Here is a 13,357-nt window from a genome sequence, read left to right as displayed (position 1 = left end):
AGGGATTTTAACGCTTTAAAAATGTACCAGAGACGGGGGCCGGGCTCTTTAGGACTCTCTCGTTAGTCTTCTTGCTTTTTACCTTTTGGGGAGAACAGGGCCTTCAGTGGCTGCCTCCTCCGTAAACGAGACTGCGGGTTCTCGTCTTCTTTGATATAACCTGAGAAAACATTAAAATATAACTTTATCTGTTCTAATAGTTTGAGTTTTGTTTTTAAAAGTTCACACACAGACCTGGAGTTGTGTTTTGTTTCATTCTCACATGTTTAAACACACAAACCTGCAGATTTAGGCTGAGTTTTTCTGTCAAACTGGGAAAAAAAAACCCAAACACGCTCTGTTCCACCTTGTGATGTCATCATGTGGTGATACAGGAAGTGCTCCACTGTGTTTTTAAACTCCACACACCTTCATTTATAGAATCATTTCAGCCTCTGGAATCGCCAATTTCTACTGAACTAAAGGTAAAAGGAGGAGTTCACTTGAAATCTCCTCTTGTCTCCTCTCCTCCTCTTGTCTCATCTTCTCCTCTTCTCTCTTCCTCTTGTCTCCTCCCCTCTTCCTCTTGTCTCCTCCTCTCTTCCTCTTGTCTCCTCCCCTCTTCCTCTTGTCTCCTCCCCTCTTCCTCTTGTCTCCTCCCCTCTTCCTCTTGTCTCCTCCTCTCTTCCTCTTGTCTCCTCCTCTCTTCCTCTTGTCTCCTCCTCTCTTCCTCTTGTCTCCTCCCCTCTTCCCCTTGTCTCCCCTCTTCCCCTTGTCTCCTCTCTTCCTCTCGTCTCCTCTCTTCCTCTCGTCTCCCCTCTTCTTCTCGTCTCCCCTCTTCCTCTCGTCTCCCCTCTTCCTCTCGTCTCCCCTCTTCCTCTCGTCTCCCCTCTTCCTCTCGTCTCCCCTCTTCCTCTTGTCTCCTCTCTTCCTCTTGTCTCCTCTCTTCCTCTTGTCTCCTCTCTTCCTCTTGTCTCCCCCTCGTCTCCTCTCTTCCTCTCGTCTCCTCTCTTCCTCCCTGTTTCGGCCGAGCTGTTCACTTGAAATCTCCCACTTGATGACATCACAAGGTGGAACAGAGCATTTTGGGCGTTGGAGATGTTACAGACTAATAATAAATGAAACAAAACACAACTCCAGGTCTGTTTTTGAGGAGGAAACAGCAGTAGAACATGGATTAAAGCTACAAGAGTCAGTTTTGTGTGATATTGGAGCTTTAACTAAGTCTAAACCAGGATCATTTAGGACTAAACTGAGAATATCATGACTGAACTGATCCAAACTACAACATCAGAAATCTATTACATGTGATGTGAATATTAAAATAACAATATATTTTATGATAATAGTGCAGCCCTAGTCACTTTTTTATTAGGACACCAGCACGATACTGAACATTTTGATGGATCAGATATCGGTTTAGTCGATGTTGGTTCAGCCGATATCACATTTTGGTCTAAAAATTCGCCGAAAACACTTGTAATAATTAACTTTTGTTTTTTTTCAAAGCTGTTCTGTAGTTTCTTAAAAAGCTCCAATATCACACAAAACTGACTCTTGTAGCTTTAAGTCATGTTAGAACATTGTCAAAAACAGACCTGGAGTTGTGTTTTGTTTCATTTATTATTAGTCTGTAACATCTCCAAACCTCAAAACGTTCTGTTCCACCTTGTGATGTCATCAAGTGGTAGTTTTCACGTTAACTTCTCCTTTTACCTTTAGTTCAGTCGAGATAAGTGACAACTCCAGGACTGAAATGATCCAAATGATTCTATAAATGAAGGTGTGTGGAGTTTAAAAACACAGTGGAGCACTTCCTGTTTCACCACTTGATGACATCACAAGGTGGAACACGGTGTTTTCCAGCCTAAATCTGCAGGTTTGTGTGTTAAACATGTGAGAATGAAACAAAACACGACTCCAGGTGTGTTTGTGGTGTTGGTTGATATCGAGATCGGAATCAGAGCAGAAAACGCTGGATCTATGCATCTCTACTCGTATATTCGTATTGTCCTGATGGTGGCGCTCTACTCTACCTCTTTCTTTACACGTCTGCGTCGATGGAAACCCGACCTCCCAGAAGTTCTCAGGAGTACACGGAGGGATGTAAAGGAAACGGTGTCTGGAGCAGTTTGAGAGCTTCTTCTGCCGCTCCTCCTCTGGCAGATGAGCGTAATACTGGAGGAGATATTAAAAAGTATAAAAAATATATTAAAAAGTACACGAGTTGTATTTATTTCTCTGTAAATACTCTGAAAACACTCACGATTTCACATTCTTTGCATGTCGTTCCTTTGAGTTTCCGGCGTTCTTCTTTCTTACGGATCACAGCCACATGAGGAAAGGCCGGAGCGCTTTAGAAAATACAGTGAAGAAGTACTTTGTTATTTAAGTAAAAGTACAGATACACAAAAAATACTGAAGTAAAAGTATCACACGAAAAAGTACCTGATTAAAAATGTACTTAAAGAATGAAAAGTAAAAGTATTTGTCACAGATTTTGAGTCTTTAAAGCTTCAAATGTGGTGATTTTGATAAAACATTTGCTGAATTTTGTTGAACAGAAATGACTGAATCCATCGTGTTTCTGTTTTTATTTGTTTATTTTTGTTTTGTTCAAATTCTGTTAAAAATAAACCCTCAGCTTTTTCAGCAGGTCTCACACAATAATTCAAATACTTTTACTTTTCAGTCCTGTTCAAAACTGTAGTGGAGTAGAAAGTACAGATACTGCTCTCAAATGTACTCAAGTAAAAGTAAAAAGTATCCACTGTAAAATGTAGGTATCTGTACTTCAGTACTTTATTACTATAATTATGTGACTTTCCACCACTGAGTCATTATAAGAATATTAGTGCCTCAATAAGCTCTGGAACTAAACAGAGACTAAACCCGGATCTGACCCGGGACTAGGACGAGACTAAACCCGGATCTGACCCGGGACTAGGACGAGACTAAACCCAGATCTGGACCAAGACTAGGACGAGACAAAACCCGGATCTGGACCAGGACTAGGACGAGACTAAACCCAGATCTGGACCAAGACTAGGACAAGACAAAACCCGGATCTGGACCAGGACTAGGATGAGACAAAACCCGGATCTGGACCAGGACTAGGATGAGGCTAAACCCGGATCTGACCCGGGACTAGGACGAGACTAGACCCGGATCTGACCCGGGACTAGGACGAGACTAAACCCGGATCTGACCCGGGACTAGGACGAGACTAAACCCAGATCTGGACCAAGACTAGGACAAGACAAAACCCGGATCTGGACCAGGACTAGGATGAGACTAAACCCGGATCTGGACCAGGACTAGAATGAGGCTAAACCCGGATCTGACCCGGGACTAGGACGAGACTAAACCCGGATCTGACCCGGGACTAGGACGAGACTAAACCCAGATCTGGACCAAGACTAGGACGAGACTAAACCCGGATCTGGACCAGGACTAGGACGAGACTAAACCCAGATCTGGACCAAGACTAGGACGAGACAAAACCCGGATCTGGACCAGGACTAGAATGAGGCTAAACCCGGATCTGGACCAGGACTAGGATGAGACTAAACCCGGATCTGGACCAAGACTAGGACGAGATTAAACCCGGATCTGGACCAGGACTAGAACTAAGACTAGACCAGCCAACGCCATTACTAATCTGTTCTCAAACCAGAACCAAAACCAGAACCAAACCTTTTCAAAGACAATAGTGACGACATGAACTGATTATTTCTTACCCACTTTTTCTTCTTCTCTCACCATTTTCAGCGTCATTTTCATTCCCACCTGTAGCAAACACAAAAGGTCAAAGTTCATAATTCTGGGTTAATATCACAGACTAAACAGACGTCGACTGAGTGAAAGTGACAGTTCATGGTTCATGTGTCAAAATCTTTGCTCCATAAGAAAATACACGTGTTATGAAACGAGTAGATGCAAAAAGAAAACTCAAATACCAGCCCCACCCTCTTCCTCCTCTTCCTCCTCTTCCGGGTCACTGGTGTGGTCGTGGTCCTGGTCGTGGTCCCGGTCCTGGTCCTTGTCCCGGTCGTCCGTAGGTAAAGTGGCGTAGGACTTGTAATCTCCGCAGGCGCTGGTTTCAAACATTCGGTCCAAACTGTCATTGGCCTTTTCCCCTAAACCTTAAAAACACACAGAGCGGGCGAGTGTAAACTTCTGACTCATTTTGTGTGTTTTTTTTTCTTTACTTTTACTAATTTCCCCTTTTTAAATACACACAGAAGACATCAAATATATGAAGCAAGATATTTGGAATTATGTAGAGAAGAGAAAAAGTTTAAAAAGTAGTAAAAGTAAAGAAAAAACACTGAATGAGAGGGTGTGTCCAAACTTTTTACTGGTTGTGTGTACAAGTTGAATTCACATTTATTTCCTGTTGGTTTATATTTTTAATTCTGTGTTTAAATTTACCGTTTACATCAGTGTCGTCGTCTTCATTTTCTGCTCGACGCTGAAGGACGCTGTGGCTGATCCAGGTACAGTCAGAGTCCACGAAATCGCCAGGACGGAATTTTTCCTCATTTACCTACAAAAAATAAATAATTTCAATTCAATTTTTTTATTTGTAGTCATTGTCACAAAAGAACAACGAAATTGCGTTTGGAGCATCCCATAAATTATATAATATTATAGTTGATCTAGATTATAGTCAGAGGTGGAAGAAGTACTTAAGTTTGTCAAGTAAAAGTACAGATATTGGAGCAAAGAAATACTCAAGTAAAACTAAACATACCACATGAAAAATCTCCTCAAGTAAAAGTATTAAAGCACCCGTTAAAAAATGTACTTAAAGAGTAAAAAGTCAAAGTATTTCTCACAGATTTTGAGTCTTTAAAGCTTCAAATGTTTTTTTCTGTTTTTATTTGTATATTTTTGTTTTGTTTAAATTCTATGTAATGGAGTAGAAAGTACAGATACTGCTCTCAGATGTACTCAAGTATATTTTACAGTGGATAATTTTGACTTTTACTTAAGTACAGATACCCAAAATGTATACTTACGTACTTTACTATAATCAGAGGTGGAAAGTAACAAAGCAAAAGTAGTACGGTGTAAAGTGACATGTTAAAAGACTTATAAAAATGTGAGTAAGTATAAATAAAGTGCTTTCAGACCTCGTCAGTCTCTTGTTCAGTCTCGTACATTTCCAGAGCGAGTGCCGGGTCCATACTCCACATTGGTTCAACTTTAAATTCTCTCGGAGCTGAAAAAACAAAACAAGTCAGGGTTTATATTGTAATCACACATAGATAAATGGATATGGCTAATGTGGTCAGTGCTCCATCGACTCTGGATACAATTCACTGTGTAAAAACTGACAGCAGCAGTTACAGAGAGAAGAAACAGACTCGTCATTTTGGTCTTAAATGTTTGTATTAACCCTCTACATGGTCCTGGGGTTCATTTTGAGTAATTTTGAGTTTATTTTTTAAGTTTTCTATTATTTTTTTGTTTTGTTTTTTTGAGTAATTTTGAGTTTTGTTTTGTTTTTTATATATATATATATTTTGAGTTGTATTTATTTATTTTTGTTATTTTGAGTTTTGGTTTTTTTCTTAGTTTATTTTCTCTATTTTTTTTGGTGATTTTGAGGGTTTTTTTCTATTTTTTGGTCTTAAATGTTCGTATAAACCCTCTACATGATCCTGGGGTTCATTTTGAGTTTATTATTTTTTAAGTTTTTTTTTTTTTTTTTTGGAGTAATTTTGAGTTTTCTTGTTTGTTTGTTTTTTATATATATTTTGAGTTTTTTTGTTTTGTTTTGTTTTTTTATTTTTGTTATTTTGAGGTTTGGTTTTTTTTTAGTTATTTTGAGGCTTTTTTTCTTAGTTTATTTTCTTTATTTTTTTGGTGATTTTTCCTTTTTTTTTCTTAAATTTTTTGGTCTTAAATGTTCGTATTAACCCTCTACATGATCCTGGGGTTTTTATTTCACTATTGTGTCTGTAAATCAAGATATGAACATTAATAACAGACAAATCAGGTCCTTTTCTCCCCGAGGTCGCTCCCACTAGCGCCGGAGGAAAAGGGACGTTACTTTCAACATCCTCGCTCCTGATTGGCTCTTTGGTTGCTATGATACTCATGGTCAGAATTCCAAATATGGAACTCTGAACGCTGTGGTGACGTCGCACTCGCTCAGTCACTTCTTTACACCGTCTGTGGTTCTACATCAACACGACTCACACTTCTCAGTATCGGTTTGACTCCACTTGATCCCGTCCTGGAGCGAAATTCGATGTTTTACTGTTGCGTTCGGCTTCTTAAAAGATGAACTCAAAGACGCCATGTTTGATTTTTCAGTCAGAGTTGCATCTTCAGTGGACTCGCTCTGTTAAAAGAATTAAACCGGCGCATTTAAACACAAAAAGGAACACGTTTTTGGTTTGAATAAGACACAGACACTTGCCGACCTTTGAGACTGGTTTACGACTGCCGTTCAGACGAGTCGATGGATCTAGTTTAGGTTGAACCGTTCGGGAAACTTTCATCTCCTCTTTTGTTCGTTTGGCCTTGTTGCCGCTGGAAAAATCAAATACAGAAACTCGCTTGTTCCGGGGCAGCAGAGACAGGGACCGGTCTGTAGTGGAGTCTGGACTGTGGTTCTTTCTCACTTCTGCTAATGAACAAGATCTAAAAACAGAAATAATATCACTGTAAATCCAAACAAATAACAAGCTTCGTGTGTTGATTTGGTCGTACTTAAGTGAAGACTCAGGGCTGTTTCGTTGGTTCAGAGGGCTTTCTTTTTTCTGGAATAAACAAAAATAAGTAAATTACGACGGAGTATAAGGGTCAATTAAAGATATTACTATAACGGCGCTACGGCAATAAAGTGGTAACGTTTTCACATTAGTCGTAATTTAATGAGAAAAAGTCGAAGCCAGAAAAAGTCATAATTTTACGAGAATAAAGTTGTAGCCAAAAAAAGTCGACATTTACTGATTTAGAGCTCAACGTCGACTCAAAATGAACACGAACTGCAAAAGACTGGCACATGGATGAGTTAAAGTTTTACATAAATGTCCATTATATCTTGGACTCACAATTGATCATAAACTGACTTTTGACTTTCACACTCTGGACATTTCAAAAAGATGCAAACAAAGACTTTCTGTTATCCGTAAGTTAAAAGGACTTCATGTTTCACCACATCTACTGCTTATTCTGTACCAGTGTCATCCAGCCTGTCCTCCTGTACTGTTCACCGTGTTTTCTTATCACGCTCACAGTTAAAAAACGTAATTCTTTCACAAAAATAACCCACCTAGCAGCAAAAATCATTGGTCTCCCTCCTCCCAGTGTCACAGCTAAACTCTAAAGCCATAACTCGTACAGCACAGACAATAACACAGGACCACGCTCACCCACTGCACCGGTACTTTACTCTACTGCGCCGGGACTTTACTCTACTGCGTCGGGACTTTACTCTACTGCGCCGGGACTTTACTCTACTGCGCCGGGACTTTACTCTACTGCGCCGGGACTTTACTCTACTGCGCCGGGACTTTACTCTACTGCGCCGGGACTTTACTCTACTGCGCCGGGACTTTACTCTACTGCGCCGGGACTTTACTCTACTGCGCCGGGACTTTACTCTACTGCGTCGGGACTTTACTCTACTGCGTCGGGACTTTACTCTACTGCGTCGGGACTTGACTCTACTGCGCCGGGACTTTACTCTACTGCGCCGGGACTTTACTCTACTGCGCCGGGACTTTACTCTACTGCCCTCAGGTCGACGACACAGGACTCTCAGATGTAATAAAGCACCTTTCAAAAATAGTTTCATACCCACAGCCGTTATTAACCTGAACAATCTACAGACCACGACACTCTGATTATTATTATGCACTTTTATAAGATCAGATCTGCCTTTATTAGTCCCACAGTGGGGAAATTCCAGTATTGCACCGCACAGTTAAAGAACAGAAGGAAAATGGAACATGCAATAAAACAAGATAATAGATAAATAGCTTATAATAATTTTAAAAATAGACTTAAAAATAAACTAAAAATAGACTCTAATATAACATCTCTGTAAAGTGACTTGAGTATTGCACATGGGTGTGGTTCAGTGACTTGAGTATTGCACATAGGTGGTTGAATGACACATGTACAGTGTTCTGTGTTCATTGTTCAGTCTGACAGCAGCAGGAAGGAAAGACCTGAAACCTTCACACAGCGAGAGGGTGGATCAGTCACTGAAGCTGCTCTCCAGGGCAGAGCGTCCTGCAGGGGGCGAGACTCATGGACCAGCATAGAAATGACCTTAGCCAGAGGACAGCCCAGGACGGAGCTGGACTTCTTGATGACCTTGTCCAGCTTCTTCCTCTCTGTGATGCTGCTGCTCCAGACCACACCGTACAGGACGATGCCACCACAGAGTCGTAGAAGGTCTTCAGGAGTGTCATTTACTTGCCTTGGGTCTGTCCAGTGTATGTGATGTGTTTGTGTGGTCTTGTGTGTAAATGGCGTTTTTCCCTGTGTGAACATGACTGTGAAGACAAATTTCCCCTCGGGGACAATAAAGTAACTAACTATTAAGGAGATCAAACTTTCAAATACTAACATGTTACGCATCCTAGGTTTTAATCTTTTAACTCAAATAATTCTCTTTCTCTCTGGTCGAGTTGGTGAATTGCTCTTGATCTTAAATCTGGACAAAATTACATCTTTACATTGACTATGACTTTATTCTTGTAAAATTATAACTTTATTCTCATAAAATTGTGGATTTATTCTTGTAAAATTACGACTTTAATGTTAAATGTTACGATTTTATTCTCGTAGAGCCCACATATTTTTTCTTTTTTTTTTAAAGTGACCCTTATACTTCGTTGTAGTAAATAAACAAACAAAAAAATGACTGAACGAACATTTCAAACCACAATATTCAACTTACCACACGCCGAGGCAGCAGCAGGCGACAGGTCTCTGCGATCACTTCTTCTGAATTCACGTCTCCTTCTGTACAAACACACCACAATCATCATATTTTATGTTTAGAATACTTGGAATAGAGTTTAATTCACAGAAAGTATGTTTTGAAAGCTCTTACCCGGCTGAGAGGCCTCGAGTTCACATGTGTTTGGCACCAGCACTGGATTCTGAAAAACATCTGGGTCCTTTTCAGCTTCTATGGAAAAATAATTACACAGTTTCATTGATGTGTTTAATTAATTATGAGGAATTATAAGTGCATCATAATCTCAATATGAATGTTCACACTTAGCAAATCATAAAGACCCAACTACATGAGTGACAGTGGCTCTGCTCATACAGCGTTTACCCACTGATCCGAAGGCTGACGGTTCGAATCCTGCGCTCGACATAAACATCATTGGTCGAGTGGTCAGATCTACTGACACAGCACAAGTTGGTGGTGCGATTCCAGCTCCCACAGATGAATGCTGTCATTGAGTCCTTGGGCAAGACACTTAACCTCACCCCCCATGTCTGTGTGCACTGGTGTGTGAATGTGTGTGCTAACCCCGTTGTTAGCATGGGATATTTGTAGTTTAGCAGTTAGCATTTTAGTTTTTTAATCAAATGCTAATGTTTAAAATGTGGACTTTGATCAAAATCCCAGCGACAAGGACACAATTACACATCTTATGGTAAATGGTCATTTGTATAATGCGCTTTTCCACCTTCAAGACACTCAAAGCACTTTACACACACACACTCACACACTCACACACCAGTGCACACAAACACTGGGGACAAGGGGCATTAACACAGAATGTATCTATAGTAACTGGAATCGCACCACCAACCTGTCTGTCAGTGGATCCGACACATAGACTGTAAATATAAATGGACATCACTAACTTGCTAGCTTCCATGTTCCAAAAAAGAAGTGATCATGGGTTGTTTTTTTTTTCATTTTGAGTTATTTAAAGTTTTGTTTTGTTTGTTACTTTGAGTTTTTTTTAGTTTGTCTATTTTTTTGTTATTTTCATTTTTTCTTGTTTTTTTTAGTTATTTTTATTATAATTTCTTTTCTTTTTTTTTAGTTATGAGGGGTTTATTTTAAGTTGTTGTTTTTGTTTTAAGTTCATTTTCCTTTTTTTTCTTGTTTTGAGGGTTTTTTGTTTAGATTTTTTTTTTGTTAAACTGTCTCCTCTCTCTGTCTCTGCTGCTTCAGACTCATTCTGGTCTTAAATGTTCGTATTAACCCTCTACATGATCCTGGGGTTTTTATTTCACTATTGTGTCTGTAAATCAAGATATGAACATTAATAACAGACAAATCAGGCGCCTTCTTTCCTTTTCTTTCTTTGACAGGGAAGGGGTGTTACTGTCAGCAGCTTCGCTCCAGATTGGCTCTTTGGTTTCTATGATACTCACAGTCGACCCTATAAATCCCAGCGTCGACGAGCTTCATTTGGAGCCAAACGCTGTGGGTGACGTCACACTCACTTAGTCCACTTCTTTATACAGTCTATGATCTGACCGCTCTACCAATGACGTTTATGTCGAGAGCGGGACTCGAACCACCGACTTTATAATACTTTTCCCCACATTGTTAAGCTCCAAAACTGACCAACATTCACTGACCGACAAACAGTGAGGTGTGAGCCGCTGCTGGTGGAGGTATCGGCTTCTCTACGTAACGAACAAACTTGGCTTTCTCGATATTTTTACGTTTTTTGAGTTTGTTTGCAGCTGGGAGTGAACTGGCCATCACAGGAGAGTCGGGGATAACGCAGTCATCTGGCTCCGGGGATGAAGTCCTCGGACGATCAGAACTGAAAACACAAAAGGCTTTAAACGGGAACTAAAAATTACATTGAGGAAGTTAGAAAATGGCTGTATATGTGTAATGTAAAGGCTCAGGAAATTCCCGATCCTGTCAAAACTAGTTCATATGGGAAGCGAAAACAACTATACCATCGTTTAACTATTGGGTTTTATAACTGAAAACTGACCTGGCCGCCTTCAGTTTTTCAAGTTCTGCAGTTAGCTTTTTGTTGTCATCTTTGAGGGCTTTTTTCTCTTGCTCTTTAAAACAAAAACACCGTTAGCTTCCAATCAGAACCACCGTTATCATCAGTTCCCCTTTAAACCCAATAACAACAGACTTACTTAGATGGTCAATGAGAACTGCATTATGTTGTTCAGTATTTTTCAAGCCGTCTTCTAAAATGATGCATCTTTCACACTCTCCATCTCGAAGCCTAAGGACGAAAGACTTTAGAACTAGAACAAGGCTGTGACTACATATTAAAAAGGTTCTATATTACACAAACTGTTCTAATGGCGTTTCCTCATCACAAACAAGAGTCAGAGATCAGAGAATAGCGTCATATGGGCCCTTTAAGGATAAAAATTAAAGGGAGCGTTACCTTTCCTCTAACCCGCTGACAGCCTCCTGCAGGTTTTTGTTTTGCTCTTTCAGTTGCTGGTTACGGTTAAAAAACTGCTCCAGTCTCTGAGCGTCTCTGGAGAAAAATAAAAGATCATAGATGTACAGAACAAAGAACAGAAAACACAGAAAACAACTGACTTTGAATACGATACTTACAAACATCGCTCCTTTTTCAGTTTGGCTACTTTGGCTTCCAGTTCTAAAAAATACAACACACATCAGTGGTAGAAGGTAGCAAAGTAGTAAAGTAATGTACTTAAGTAAAGTACAGATACCTGAAAATTCTAATTAAAGTACATTTTACTGTACTTTTTACTTTTACTACAGTACATTTAAGAGCAGTATCTGTACTTTCTACTCCACTACATTTTTTAACTGTACTGAAAAGTAAAAGTACTTTTCATGTGATTTGAGGGGTTATTTTTACCATGTTCGTGGAAACATCCTGGCAAAAGTTTTCAATTTCAAGCTTTGGATTTGAGCAAAACAAAAATAAATACAAAAAAATTCATGAGAAAAATTCAGACATTGATTTGTATTGTTACTGTGACCAAAATATGTTTCATTTTTAATCTTTATCACTACATTTACACTTTAAAACAACACACAAAACTGACTCTTATGAGCTTTAATCCATCCAAGAACAGACCTGGAGTTGTGTTTTGTTTCATTCACACATGTTTGAGTCACACTTTATTATTAGTCTGTGACATCTACAAAGATCAAAACGCTCTGTTCCACGTTGTGATGTCATCAAGTGGTAGTTTTCAAGTTAGCAGCTCCTTTTACCTTTAGTTTTGTAGAGATCGGCAACTCTAGGACTGAAATGATCCAAATGATTCTAGTGAAGCTGCATGGACACAGTGGAGCACTTCCTGTATCCCCACATGATGACATCACAAGGTGGAACAGAGTGTTTTCAGTTTGAGAGAAGAACTCAGCCTAAATCTGCAGGTCTGTGTGTTAAACATGTGAGAATGAAACAAAACACAACTCCAGATCTGTTTATGATGAGGAAACAATAAAACAGAGATCAGAGACTGAACAACACTTACTTTTACAAATACTTTTGCTCTTTACTATTAAAGTACATTTTAAAACAGGTACTTAAACTTACTTTTTCCATGTGATACCTTTACTTGAGTAACTGTTTACCTCTGTACTTTTACTTAAATAACAAAACTTCATCCAGCAGTGACACAGATACAGCTCAAATTGACCAAATGAAAGACAAACAGACACAATAATAATCTGAAATGTGACTTTACACCAAACCAGATGTATGAATTAAATGTATTATGTGTCCTTTATTAATCTTAGCCCCATTGAGATCAAGAATGTCACTAAAGCATAGCACACAAATTTAGTCTTTATTTTATGTAAACTAGAACAAAACTGTACTTTAGTGAACAGTAACACTAGTACAGCATGGATAATCTCATTTATATTCGCAGTAAACACATTTTGAGTGTAAACCCCTGCACACTTTACCTTGAAGAGTGTTTTGGTGACATTCTCTGAGCTGCTGCCACAAATCCTCAAAGTTTACACCGGGTTCAGTTCGGTCACTGCTCGGTACCGGGTCACTGCTCATTCTGGACCGGGTCAGAAAACAACCTTTAATCCGCCGTGTTCAGTGACTGTCCGCCCATTTGGACTGGAGCATGGGGTCGTAGTTTTCGTAGACTCTGACGCTTTTACAAACAAAACTTTGACTCAATGAGAGAAAAGCCTCAAAACGTGAACAAATCTCGCTTTAAAAGTCAAAAAAGCAATATAAAATACTTTAACGTGAAGGTTTATTACTTATTTCCCGGTGTCTGAAGCTAGCCTGATGCGCCCGAAGCTAACCCGAGTGTAAACAAACTTCAATCTTGGCGCGCCGCAAAGCATGCTGGGAGTAGAGGAGGGGATTTTTTTTTTTTTTTTTTCTAATTAACGAACATCGTGGTTCTATTAAGTTTCATTATTGAACCTTTG

General features: G+C 39.5%; 1 protein-coding gene across 1 annotated transcript; it reads right to left on the bottom strand.

Annotated features, from left to right (window-relative positions):
- Positions 1–42: 42 nt before the first annotated feature.
- On the bottom strand, positions 43–13,251 carry rbbp8 (retinoblastoma binding protein 8). Its single transcript, XM_055230262.1, has 18 exons — positions 12,869–13,251; positions 11,534–11,576; positions 11,355–11,450; positions 11,095–11,186; positions 10,938–11,010; positions 10,567–10,757; positions 9,065–9,142; positions 8,909–8,973; positions 6,679–6,755; positions 6,417–6,636; positions 6,190–6,334; positions 5,118–5,206; positions 4,414–4,528; positions 3,948–4,124; positions 3,720–3,768; positions 2,246–2,333; positions 2,016–2,157; positions 43–160 (listed from the first exon to the last, which is right to left on the bottom strand). The coding sequence occupies exons 1-18, from the start codon at positions 12,969–12,971 to the stop codon at positions 63–65; spliced, it is 1,941 nt and encodes a 646-aa protein (XP_055086237.1). The 5' UTR covers positions 12,972–13,251; the 3' UTR covers positions 43–62.
- Positions 13,252–13,357: the final 106 nt, after the last annotated feature.

Source organism: Periophthalmus magnuspinnatus, chromosome 20, assembly GCF_009829125.3.
Source record: "Periophthalmus magnuspinnatus isolate fPerMag1 chromosome 20, fPerMag1.2.pri, whole genome shotgun sequence".
Classification (NCBI taxonomy): domain Eukaryota; kingdom Metazoa; phylum Chordata; class Actinopteri; order Gobiiformes; family Gobiidae; genus Periophthalmus; species Periophthalmus magnuspinnatus.
Note: the sequence above shows the minus strand (reverse complement) of the source record. Positions and strands in the feature narration are given on the sequence as shown.